The sequence below is a fragment of the Acanthaster planci genome, linkage group LG09, assembly GCF_054643075.1.
Source record: "Acanthaster planci isolate LZ-2023a linkage group LG09, COTS_SCS, whole genome shotgun sequence".
NCBI classification, from domain to species: domain Eukaryota; kingdom Metazoa; phylum Echinodermata; class Asteroidea; order Valvatida; family Acanthasteridae; genus Acanthaster; species Acanthaster planci.
In genome coordinates this window covers 3,414,030-3,427,699 of record NC_141785.1, presented here as the reverse complement: position 1 = coordinate 3,427,699, position 13,670 = coordinate 3,414,030, and the positions used below count along the sequence as shown (strand labels likewise).

The 13,670-nt window shown below is 40.8% G+C and overlaps 1 protein-coding gene across 2 annotated transcripts in view; it reads right to left on the bottom strand.

Annotated features, from left to right (window-relative positions):
• Positions 1-13,670, bottom strand: part of LOC147798028 (uncharacterized) — a 35,764-nt gene that overhangs the window by 9,375 nt on the left and 12,719 nt on the right. For both annotated transcript variants that reach the window (XM_087141674.1, XM_087141675.1), the window contains 2 exons: positions 11,280-11,341; positions 9,297-9,424 (listed from right to left, as the gene is read on the bottom strand). In XM_087141674.1, the coding sequence (XP_086997800.1) occupies positions 9,297-9,424; positions 11,280-11,341 (190 nt within the window). The remainder of the gene's footprint in view (positions 1-9,296; positions 9,425-11,279; positions 11,342-13,670) is intronic.

The following is a 13,670-nucleotide window of genomic DNA, read 5'->3' as shown; positions in this document are numbered from 1 at the left end:
TGTAATGGACAGTGCGTCGAAAACTGCAACATTACTACAAGTAGTTTTTATGAGGAGAAACCAAAGGGACTCCCAGTTGACAGAGATAGGGCTCAATCCATCCAACATGCCATTGTCTCACCGACTGACTCAGCCGATGCCAGAATCATGAACGACCATAGAAAGGGATGCCAATTTGGGTCTTGTCCACAGCCTGAAAATATGGCCGGGACAGATCCTAAAACACCCTGAGAATGCCTAAAACTAGCAACATTTGAAATGCAAAAGCCTTTGCCTGAAAACTAGCACCCCTTGCATGGAGGAGAAACAGATTAACTATAGGACAGACTGACAAGCAACTAGTGACCAACTGACCACCTGAGGGTCTGGTAGCCTGACTTATGTGACAAAGCTCACTTGCAAGCTCCCTCTACAACTCTAGTTGTACAGTACAGAACAACAGTAAAACCATAAAACGAGGAAATGTTCCCAAACGGACTGGAGATTGCAGTGATCGCACAAGTGACTGAATGATTTGGGTGAAAGGGTAACCTTCCCACACCCTGCCAGATCAGCCATGGGTTTGGATGATGTTTGCAAGAATGAAGAGCATGTAGGCAGGATCAACTGCTACTTCTTTGCATGGAGCTTCATGCCACTTGTAGTTGAAGTACAAACTGCCGAGTTGCCAATTTTTGAGGGTCCATGGAGACTCTTGAAGAAATGTATCAACTGACTGAAAAATTAGATTGAAATAAGACAAGGGCAATTTACATATGCCCGACAGACAGGAAACAGAAATGAGTTGTCTCATATCTAATAAAAATTGCTTGACCACCATGAAATAGATGGAATTTCAGGCTACTCATGATGAAAGACAGCACTAAGGGAAAGGTTTGCGGTAGCACCATGCGAAGGACTGAGCACGCAGTCCGAAATGTTGAGTAAACTCCTGGTTCTTTTCAGAACCACACATACTCATAAGAGATATAGTCCTTCGTATGGTGCTACCACAAACCTTTCCACTTATTGCCATGAAATAAACTAGAAATGATAACAATGAATCGTGTTTTACCCCGAGTAGAGTGAAAAAGGGGTAGGGTTAGTTTAACAAAAATAGCAGCGGGGAAACGAATCTTTTTCTTGAGCAGCTGATCATCTTCGTCGACAGGAAGTCAGAGTGAAGAAGAGAAATGAGTGTTTAAAGTCAGACCCCAAAGGTCAGTTGCCGGCCAACAGTGTTTGCAGAAGCCGGCTGGTTTCATCGCTGAATGTGTTGGGGTGACATACTCCAACTCCCAAAGTTCTCTCTCCCTGGGTCGTGCTATGTGCTCTGCTGAGCACATAGCTCCGCCTATTTGCCCGGGTGATTTATGGGTTTGTTTAAAGCCCTAAGTGCAGACATGCACATGCTTTTATTGCCAAATATGTGTATCGATTCATGAGTTGAGGGGGATGGAATATCACAGACGGAAAAAAGAAGACTAGGGGATGCTTGGAAGGAAGCAAAGGGAATGTATTTTGGGCAAGTGATGAAAACGGAATAGCTGGAGAAACACAAATTGATTTATGGACAGTACACTCTGGGAAAGCCGGAGAGGATGGAATACACACTTAAAGATGGAATGGACCATTTGTCATTTGTGCCTATTCTTCACTTGAAAGCAACCCAATTGCTCAAAATCTTGAAACGGGTTAATTAATAACTAGCCTAATACAGATTTAGCGCTGTGGATATCACATTAGGAGAGAACACGCAAATTACCCTGGGTTGCAACAACTCGATTCACAAGTCTGCAAGTCATGTTTAGAACTGCGGCTATCCAACTACAAATTAAATTGCAGGGTGTATGTGTCTGTAAATTACTCCAATAGGAGCCAAAACTTGCCCAGATGGATGCACACCTCAGGTTAAGAATGGGTGTGTAATGCATTCGCTCAAATGCACTGGAATTTCCAAAGACGACTTGACACACCTTCAGAAATATCCCTCTTGAATCACTTTCTTCAATAAATGACAGCGAAAACCATTCACTGCAACTAAACCAACTCTCGAGAAGACAAGAACAGTGTGGTAACAGCGGCTGAAGAACTCAGCCCGAAACAAAGTTACGGTACATGCTGTGGCCGCTGGTGCACGTGAAGATTCTTTCAACTGAACCCGTTTCAATAGAAACAGTAACATATACGGATAATTAAGCTTCCTCTAGCATATGCTTGCTTAACTTCAATTTGTTCGGCTCAGAACTAAAAAGATTAATATGGCAATTGGATGAATTTTGACATAGACTCTTAGGGCCTTATTCTGAATTGGAAAGAACTATTTACTTGAATCAGAACGTGATCCAAATTATTTTATTTATGCATTTTGAAGGCCAATATGCTTAAACTTCCCCAAATTCTCTTGCCTGATCTCAGGTTTTAGCAAAATGTTACATTTGGCACTTTTTGATGCAATTTTCAATAAGGATCTTATAGTATCCGCCCCATGTGAAGAAAAAGCAAAAGAAAGACAGATGCGAAGGCCATACATTAAGGAACAAATTTGTTAAGGGTACTCAGCGTGCTCCGCGTCAAACGCGCCATTGATCTCCATTATAAACGCGTGCTTATGTGGTGAGTGCCAAAACAGGTCCTCCCGTGTTGCGCTAGGAGCAGATAGTACTGACAAGACATTTCGCCCCTCCCCTTCCCAATATGATAACCCTTTCAGCCAGTAATTGAGGAGTCCAGACTGACTGTCTTTGGATTGGGTAATTGTTGTATCACAGACCTCTCCCTATGGATGTTACCCCTTAATGATATTGGGTATGACCATGTGGGACCATACTGGGCATGGAATTACATGTACCCCAAAAATGAGAATGAGATTATCTGCATAATGCCCAATGCACACATTAGCGTATGTGCTGTGTATCCAGGATTTCACATGTACATATTTGTTATACCAATACTAGACTTGATTGGGTTTTTTGTTGACAGACTTGAGCTTAGAAAAGGTGTGGGGAGTAGTAATCACTCTGGCCGTGTAATCTTCAGGACAAATATTTGGTTGGGGAATGAAAAGTGGGATTGTTACCATAATCGCTACATTGCAATCAAAAATCAGTTATTCTGTATTCAAAGGGTCGTGGTTTGGGCTTACAGTTGTACATGTAACTCTGCAGTGGAATGTAGTGATGTCTGACACCACTGTGCATGGTACCTACTGATCAGTGGAGATTGAGAGATATTGACAGACATTTGAAGTTCCACGCAACCATATTATATGCCTGGGGTCAACACTTTCCTCCATGCCTGCGAACATGTAAAGCAAAACAGTCTTCACTGTGTGGACCTCTTTGGTTCATGGGTCCACACAGGGCATGACTCACAAGGTTTGCACACATTCATGTGTCCCACTAGCTAGGTGCTGCATTAACGGTGAAGAACATTCTGTGTTAACCTCTGTCAGCTGTGTAAATCAATCATTAGGGACTCATAAGAGCCAATGAGAACCAACGTGTGCACTGTGCCCTGTTGCATAGTACCAGTGCATATGACCAATTTTCATCTGAATATGCACAAACCCATATGCATCTCTGTAGGTTTGCATCTGAGTGTGGGCACACAACAGTACCGGTGATCACAAGTCCAAAACCTCTCTCAGTTCTAACAAAAGGCCATAGAAACCAATCTGTGTACTTGTGCACAGCATTCAGTACATATGACCAATTTTCATCAGAATGTACACAATCCTGTTGAATGCTCTTTACAGGAATACATCAGAAAGTGGGCACACTGAAGTAACAGTGATCTAGTATCATTACTTTCTCTTTTACCCTTGAGAGAGCATTATTCTGAGAGTCCATGTCAAACAATGGATAAATCAAACAAGATGTTTTCTGAAACATGGTCTTGTGATAGACCAATATAATAATTATCCACACTTGTTGCACAGTGTACATGTACACTACACTCTAGTACAACAATAAAACCATATCTTTGTTGATGATTTCTTATTATTTCCAAACACTCTGACCTCCAAGTCTGACAATCTACAGTGTACGGAATGTTAAACTTGAAAAACTAGAGGGAACCAGGCCGAGAAAATTAGTAAGTGGAGGTTTATGTTGGACTGGAACCAATGCTATGCAAACAAAGAGACAATGGAAATTTCCAATGGTAAGGGTGACGAAACATACAAAACCTTGCCAATGAACATGCATGCTTGTACACAAGTGCTTCTGAGAAAAGAGACAGTACTGATCATAGTGATCAGTGTACTGTAGATCTAATGATTTGACAGGTCGGTTATGTTACATTAAAAAATGTCATTTTCCTGGTACGATGCCTCCATAAGGGACTCAACGGGACAAGTCCTCTCCTTCTTTGGGCCAAGAATCTTGGACAGATGCCTGATCATCCCAGCGACTTACGGAAAAGGGGAGGATGATGATATCAACTTGATGTATACCTCTCGTCGTAAACAAACCGTCAGTCAGACTCATAATATTTACGCTTTTGCAAGGGCCCCAGGAATGCTGCAGTCAAGGAAAATACACAGCCAGGGGGAAGGCGCACCGCCGCTGTATATTTTCATGCCCTTTTCAGTGACGGGCGCCAGTTGGTGCGCGCCACTAAAAGGGAAACATAGGCTGGTGATTAATATTCCATCAGGACCCACTTTGTTGACATTATTAATAACGGCCTTTAATGAACAATTCGGTGAAGACCTTTTGGGGAGGAAGCAGAGCCCTTTTTTTGTGCACTTTATGAAAGATGGGCTGGCATTGAGGTATTACCATTGAGCTTTATGGAAAATGGGAAAGGCATTTGAACAATGCAGTAATATTGATGATGGTTCATTTTAACACATATCTACAATTAGACGAATCCAGGAACATTTGTTTATCTCAACCGTCAACATAGGATTGTGCTTTTTATGGTGCTACGGTAATAAGCAGTACCCACATAAAAGTTCGAGCATACATGGTTGAAATCAAAATAAATGCCACAGACAAAAACTTTGGTAATGTTTCTCAGAGTGAAGGTTTATTTTTATTTAAGCTATGTCTCATAGGATGATGACAGTTGTCCTGGTGCATCATAATTATGTCAGTTGACAACATTGATGTGCAAACACAGTTTGAATAAAAAAGAAGATTTGATTTTTTGTTCACTTTATTAAGTTTAATAAAAGGTCTTATGGTCGCAACAACATGTAAAATGCACAGAGAGCCATATGTGTAGTAAAAGTATCGTCTAAGCTCCGCTGGAAAACAACTCACTTATGTCCCTGAGCGAGGCAATTTGCAGCAATATTTCTCTGGATAGCTGTGTTGACCGGTTTCAAAGCTCCAAACATGAAATCACATCAGTAGTGGTCACTGAGATGTTAGTTTTAAATTGGAACTCTTGTAACAAAGGAGAGACTACATACACATACTTGTACTATGATGGCATAGGAGTTAAGTTAAAAATTACCACTGTGTTTTCAAAATGAGGTTTTTCCCAAGAACCCTTGAGAGTAGACGTTCACCCTCATTAGGCCAGTATTTCAAACCACAACATGGCTGCATTTAGTTGATAGACCCTGAGTGAGTTTGGTGATCTAGAGATGAGACAAGTCACATTTTTACCAGTGGTTCAAAGGTCACTAGTTCAAGTTCCGCCTTAAAAAAGTAAGGTGAAACACTGCAATAATCTATTGACCACTGGAGCAGTTAATTCTCGTTGGTCTTTTTTTCTTCTGACTGAACTTGACCAGTGGTCTATACTTCTGTGTTATTTTCACGCAGCTCATCACCAGCAACAAACTTACAATGCTTATTCTTTATACTTGGGTGTTGGTCTTGAGAAAAAATTCTGGTCAAGCAAAATGTTTGAGCTACAAACCCTTGTTCCACCAGATTTGTTTGCAAAAAAATTTGAGCAGAACTCTCAAAAGAGCCTGAGATTACTAAATCATTTCACTGAAGGACAAACAATAAATGTTACACTGTATATATAATTCATATATAATTTTAGGATTGACTGATTAATTTACAGTGCAATGTGTCAAGGCAAACACCATTTCCTGTGCATGACAAGTTGGGTATCTTTGGCATATCCCCACTGAAAGTACATGAACATAAACTGACAGCTAATGCAGTCATCACTTCTTAATGACCTTTAAGTGGTTGGAAAACAAGTCCGATGGGAACTTTGGGGACAAGGATGCAAGGTATTTACAGCCAATTAATAAATATTTCATAGACAGTCCGTACCCCTGCTCTGGACCGTCGAGCATTACATAAATGTCCCATCATGCTCCATACATTCCGCTCTGGGAATGGGGGGGGGATCAATGCCCTATTGATTTTCATTCGTGCCGTTCCCAGCCAGATCTTTCTGTGACTTGCGTGAGAGTCTGTGCACAATGAACGGGGTGTTAACAGGTAAACTACGGGCATCAATTATTGATGAGAATTGATCGGGACCGATATTGGTGTAAGTGAGGATACTGGGTTGGAGGGGGATCATTCTAAGTGGTAACAGAGAAAGAGTGGCCTTGGTCACTCGGAGGTTGGGACAAAATCGGTGTAAATATTTTTGTTTGGAAGGGGGGTGACGTACAGCAATTTGACGTGGTACTTTTAAAGAGAATAAGTAATTTTATCCAGTAAAGTTTTGATTTAAAAGAAGTACATGTATGAATAAAAGATTTAGGGGAAAGACAGCATAACTGCTTATCGTTTTTTATTATTTGGTTTCTTTTATTCATTTAATCTCTGGTGTCCATTTTCTTTTAGTTGTGCACTGAAATATTCAATTTACAAGGGAAAATTAGGCTAGCCGTCAATAAAACACTATGCGACACTCAGAGGTCGCATTTCCATGCAACTTCCAATAGGGCTCAATTAATGTGCTTTACACTGAGAATCAGCCACATAGGATAAAATTCAGGTTGGTATCTTCTGGGCTAAGCAAAGGTTCTCAAGCTTAGAAGCTTCATGAAATTGGCTCTCTGACAGTCAGTCACCTTGGAGTTACTGTGAACACAACATAAGTATGTAGATGTATTGTACAGCAGCTCCTGAATGTAAGGTTGAGAAGGGGACACTGTTCAATTCCGTGCATTCTCTGAGCTCATCTGGGGGTGATGAGCGTAGTGTGTAGTATTTTAATCTGTGAGACTGCCGGTGTGGTAAGTATACGTGAGGCTCAATAATTGACTAATAATGCTAAGGAGCTTACAGTATTACATGGGTGCTTAATCGGGTCTTTGCAGGCTTTTATTGGGATGTAAGGCCACAATATCTGGGCAGGGAAATCCTGGATTTCAAACTTCATAGAATAATACCATACTGCAATGATCAAATCTGCATTGACTGTGAACAGACGCTACAATGAATGTTTGAATGCACGTTACAAATAGAAGACTTTTTGTTGCATCATGATTTCAATGCAAATTGGGAGGGGAGGTCAGAGAAAGGTAACACAGCAGTGTGGTATTCGAGTCCATCACAAGTCCATCACAAGTCATTCGGATGAGCTGTGACAAAAGCATTCTTTTGTCACTGTTCACCTCGTTACTTATGACTGGCCTTGTGGAGGGACTTGTAACTGGAATTATGAAGGGACTTGTGAAGGGACTTGTGAAGGACTTGAATACAACACCGGGTAATACCCATTTGAAACAGTACAAAATCCACTGGAGACTATCACAGACACACAATTTGTAATGCATACAAACTGATGCAGGCGACAAGAGTCACATACAGTTTCTCTTTTCATTTTCACCGCGCAAGATTTCGTTAAAGATCTGTAACTCATAAGCAGCATTGGTGATCTGCAACAAATTCCATCAGGTTGGGTTGCATTCACCTCTTGTACTTAAACGAAGAAAAAAAATCCTCCCCCCCCCAAAAAAAAATAGTGGTATCTCAGTCTGGCTAGGCAGAGGTCTGAGAAGCCCAATTTCTCCATGCTGTTTATATCAGCTCAAGCTCTGACACTGGTGATATACAGGTTTTGAAAGAGTAAATAAGACCACGCTACTAGACACATTCCTAGACAGAGTGGAGCTACAATGTGTGAGTCAACACTGTGAATGTCTGGCCAGATAAACAAGTGCACATTGTACAAGTTTCAAGGCAAATCTGTACCACTGGAGACAGATCAATAAGGCTTAAGGGCTTTCTGTCAAAGAGGGAGCACTTTACATGGAAAAGGCGAGGGGAATGCCAGCATACATCCAATCCAACTCAGTCAAATCAGTGTGCATGACCGATGGCAAGTCCCAAAAACAATACATGTACTACACTTGCTTCACAGACATTATGAATCCACTAGCACGATGTATACAACGCATGTTCTCATGCATAGCTACCAGTAGCGATCAATATCTGTGGCAAGCCCGGTGGCATAATGAGGGGGAGGGGTGGGGCATAGCTTCCCTCCTCCTTTAAGCCGATGCTGCGTGCCATCCAACGCAGAAGTTCCAGAACAAAAATACAGGAGAGCTATGTATTCAACTGAAAATTTTGCTCCACTCGCTGAGCAACAATCCCTATAAAAATGCCGGTAGGGTTCCTTTGTTTTTCCTTTTGTACAGTACTGCAATACCACACAGCCAATATCTCTTCTATTCAGTATTGATGTAGAGTGTGAGGCGTGCATCCAGCATTACGTCCAAACCTTCTGTTAGAACATTAGGAATTAAAACAGCGTATTTTGCATAATGTATTGAAAGGACATGTGTGAACCCTACAAATATGTATAATTGTTGGTTGTCTATCAAAAGCATAGATCAAGGCCTAATTTTTAAATTTCATAACGAAATCTTAAAGTTTAATGAGCCAGTTGAGTATTCCAACAGTGCATGCCCAGAATAAAGTGTGTCTGACGTCATTTGGACGTGTGTTCAAGGTCTGCCTGATCAGCTTGACCATTCACGGACCAGCGCACGTGCTTTATTCCCGAAAGACCTTGCTTTTTTGAAATACCAAACTGCCTCCTTAAAAGGAGGTTGATTCTTTCAATGTGTTCTGCCATGGACCCAGTACAAAAGTATGCCATCAGTGGTAACATTGCGTACACTGACAGAAAGTTTTGTGCCTTTTTCACTCTGCGTTTTGATACATTTGTCATGGCGTCATCACCATGCACTTCTGACAGTTCGCAAGGGGTACCAACTAACACTAGGAGGCACTGTTCCTGCCGGCCTCCTTGCAAGTAACATTTACGCAACAGCAAGGAAATGAGAGAGTCAAATCCTCAACAACATTCTCTTTCAATATCACCCGAACCTGACTCTCAGAAGAAGCTGTAATGTCATGGCTCAAATCCCTTACCTGCTCTGTGATGCGTCTGGCGACCAGGGAGGCAACGTGAATGACGCTCAGGACGCGAATGGCCACCAGGAGTAGAAAAGATGCAGAAAAGAGGTTACGCAAGAATGAAAAGGCCAGGGTCACACGAGCTGAATGGGAAAACCAAGTAAAAAAAAAGAGTAAAATCAGAATGAGGAAATAACAAATCTGTATTAATGGCATTTTCAACTTTTTCTTTTTTTTCCATGTGAAGCTTAAATTTAAGGCACCAGCACCAAAAAAAATCAGCCATTCTTATGTCTTGAAGGTTGGGATTTTTGCAAATTGTGAAGGACACATTGTAAAATATTCCCAGCATACACAGCTGTCTAAACATCTGCATTACGCAAATCAAGCTGTTTTTGTGGACATGCAAAATGAAGTGTGTTATCAAATACAGGCGATGGAAGGCCTTTTCATAAATGTCATCATGCTTTGCCGTTTTGCTTTCGGCAAGGCATACTATTCACACTGATTTGCAGAGATGTCAATCATGATATTTTTATTCGTTACATGACAGAGCCTGTCAAAGCTGGTCAAAACCAGGCCTGAATTTGACCCCTTCACAGGAGCAGAGCCCATGTTTAAGCCTAAAAGTGCTTGGGGGGTGGAATCCGCCCCCCTCAATATTTTTCTGATACGGCCCGCAGTGCATTTTTGGGGGGAGTTGAGCCTTTAGGAGTTTTCAGAGTAACTCTTTTGGGACATTTTGACACCATTTTTGCAAAAAATTAACATACCATTCTCGTGTAGCACACATTTTTCCGCGACGGGTTAGCCAAAAATACTTTTTCCACTGTGATGCTTAATGCACGCCTACTGGCACACATTTAGCCATGAACTTCAAATGACCATAACAACAAAACCATATGTCTGATTGAGTTCAAACTTCACCTTTGTACATATAGGGTCTCTACATGCATGCCAATGTTTAAAAAAAAAAATAGGCATTGCACAGATGAGTTCTAGGGGGAGGGGCCAGAATTCCCCCTCCCTTCCCCACTGTGAGACGGGCCAAAATAACCCAGCTCTTTTAGGGTTAAGCTGTGTTGGATTGTTGTTGGTGGGATAACGGGAGTTGCCAAAATCTGAAGTTCAACATGAATCTGACGTAACGTTCACTTAAGTCAAGGCCTGTGGACTGTTTGTGCATATTAAGGTAGTGTAGTAAATGACAGAAACTTTGGAGTTGATAGACTAAACAAGAATTAAAAAAAAAATCCCACATTTTCACATGGGTTACTTCAAGAAGGGGATGGGCAAGGACATAACAGGGAACATTGTTGATATAACGACACTCACTTTCACTTGTGTCTCAGTGAAGAAAAGCCTCAAATTAATTCTTTGTGCAGATTTTATCAACAGAATGTTGATGTTTTGCATAATTCACACCCATGTTTCTTCTTCCATTTGTCTAGTGCACTAAAAAAAAGGAGACTTGGAGCAACATGCACCCCAAACTTTGAAATACTCTGAGATGAAGTATCGTGGCGGAGGGCCGGGCACTTTTCCTTCCGGCAATTCAACAATTTGTTTTGTTTTTGGGTTGGTACAGCACGCTGCTCCCACATCCACTTCCCTTTAAGACCAATGCGATCCAGCCACCCATGCCCACCAACTCTGTAGCTGTGTTTTTTTTTTGTTTCTCCGCTGCATCCCAGAGGCCAAGTATTGATTCCTCAAGATAACAAACACAACGACCAGCACAGTATCTCTTAATCAAGTCTAATTACAGAACCCCCCCTCCCTCTATGTGTCCCCCTCCAACATCTTTTCCTTCTCTTACTGATGTTAGTTTTAGTGATTGTATCTCGTCGCTCATCCGAGAGCATTGATTTGAAGTTCCCTGTCGTCCATGCACCCCTCTAAATAAATTCCCGGGGGAAGTTTACAAACTCGAGGTGGGGGGAGGGGAGGAAATTTCTTTTCTTGTCTTTTTTTTTTTGAAGGGGGGGGGTTACTTACCAAAACCCATTGTTGCCATCGACAGTAGCAGCTGCAGAAATGACTTCTCATCAGAGCTGGCACTGAAACATCAATAGGGAATTTCCTTTTAACACGTCTGGGGAATTCGATTTGGTTTGGGGATGGTTTTAAGTTCATTAACACAGTTTTTTGTCGTTCTTTTTTTCCGTGCGGGGGAGGGGGAAATCTTCAGTTCCAACATTTGAAAATGACAATGTTTCAGCTACGTATACATATGTAGGATACTGCATCTGAGGTCAAGTCAGGAAAAAAAAAAAAAGACCCCTTTTTTTCTTAAAAGCTAGTGAGTAGTTTAATAAGGAGATTGGGTATTGAGTTCTCCATTTCATACGTAAGTAATTGGCCTAAGGCATGTGCAAACATATGAAAATCCCCTGAACACCACACTTAATCAAGTAGTGATTCCTTCAAAGTACAGTGCAATTCTGGAGAGAAAACTTTAACAGGGAAATTTGGGAAAGAATAAGTGTTTGCACGATAAGGGAAAATATCGTCTCATTCTCAGAGGACCAGATGGACTGAATTCCCTTACTAGTACATGTACTGGTATGTGGTACAAATGTGGTTTTTGTATATTTTTCCTTTTTCTTCCATATTCCATACTACCTCAAGGCAAAGCCTGCACAGGTCTTCTACAAGGTTCAACCATAAAATAGGGAAAAGACTCTTCTCCAATTCTTTTTTTTCTCTCCGGACAAGATGCCAGCACATTACTTGAACACTTAAAAATCTAATTGCAGCTGGAAAAGTAACTCTCTCTCTTTTTTGTTCGTCTCCAAACACAGCAGAGCTTGACTAAATTACAAACAAGCCTTAATTTGATATCTAATCATTTTGTGCTTTTGTTGAAAATTTTCCTGACTTTCAAATTTACACATCTTCTAATGTCACAACAAAGCCCTCGTATCTCCCTTCCAAAAAATGTGAAAAGAGTCCGATCACGTCTCTGATAATTGCTTAGTCCCGCAAAGACCACTTATCAATGTGCTTTCTCCTTAATCAATTTAGACATCCTTCATTAGGTAAGTCACTCGTGTATTAGTAATCTCTGCTCTTGGGGAAGAAGGAAATAAATGCCACCACAACTGGAAAAAAAGAAGAAAAAAAAAGAGATGGAATAACAAGAAATCCACAGTGGCACAATGTCATGGGTTACGTGCTCGCCAAAAACTTACACTTGATTCACCTTTACAAATAACACAACTGCATTTGGGTTGAATTGAGGATAAATACATTTATTGGTTTTTTCAATGACTTGATGATTTTCAATGGAGAATTTCACTAGGGTATTGCTGAGAGTGCCTATAAGGTTTTCATATTATACGGAGGTGCAATTTCATTTGTGGGTTCTTTGTAGTTTAGTGGGCAATTGTGTGTCAGTGGATTTCTACTCACTGGAGAGTGCGGTGGTTACTTGTCCCAAGGGGCGAAAATGCAATTAACTTGTGGAATTGCTTTATAAAGGTATTTTTGTCCCTTTAATAGCATATTCTGAGCAAAAATAACTGAAGTAAGATGAATTCCTATAGCAATGTGGAAAAAGGTGATTTTCTGGCATGTTTCTGCAGTGCCTTTTTCAACAGACAAGGAGATTGAAGGGGATTTAGTTCAAGCTTTTCCACAAACCTTTGGATTAGTCCTGACTGTGGAATGTAATTTCACCGCTAAACTAAGAAAATGATTGCATATGTAGAAACATTGGGAAATTTTTGATCCCATTTAAATATGACACAACAACAATGCCAGTACATTTTCTTTCGTTAGTATTTTCACATTCGCACAACAAATTAATCAGCGGTGAAAATTAAAAGAAAGTTTGGCCCAGCTTTTATGAAAGGGGAAAAATCTACAGGTCTATTCCTTTCGACAGAAAAGGATTTGCTACTTTAGGATTGGTTGCAAATGTAAACTAAACTCTTTTCTTTTCGTTTCTTTGAAAGTGCTAAAAGATTTCACAGTTTTCACAACTGAAGTAAAACGAGCCATTTTTAATTTCGCCGTCGTGAATTTAAAATAAATCAGTCATTTATGTTCATTCACTATGCATGATAGGATGAGCGCCAAATATATTACTGCATAAAACAAGAAAAGAACCACAAAAGGTACAAAGAGAGGAATATTACAAAGAGCGATAAATTTACGAGGGGGAAAAAGTTTTTTATAAGAGCACGTGCCCTGAGGATTTCTCTAATTATGAGAAGTCTAAAGGGCTGAGGGACTTTGATGAAGCTGTGTGCATGAAGGGTATGACGGGGGATCTGGGGATCTGATCATCAGCAGTTAGCCCCAGGGTGGGATCAAGGCTTGACAGGTGCTGACTTCTCTAGCTGATGGACTTTTTCCCCCCTTTGCGGGAATGTACGCATTTCT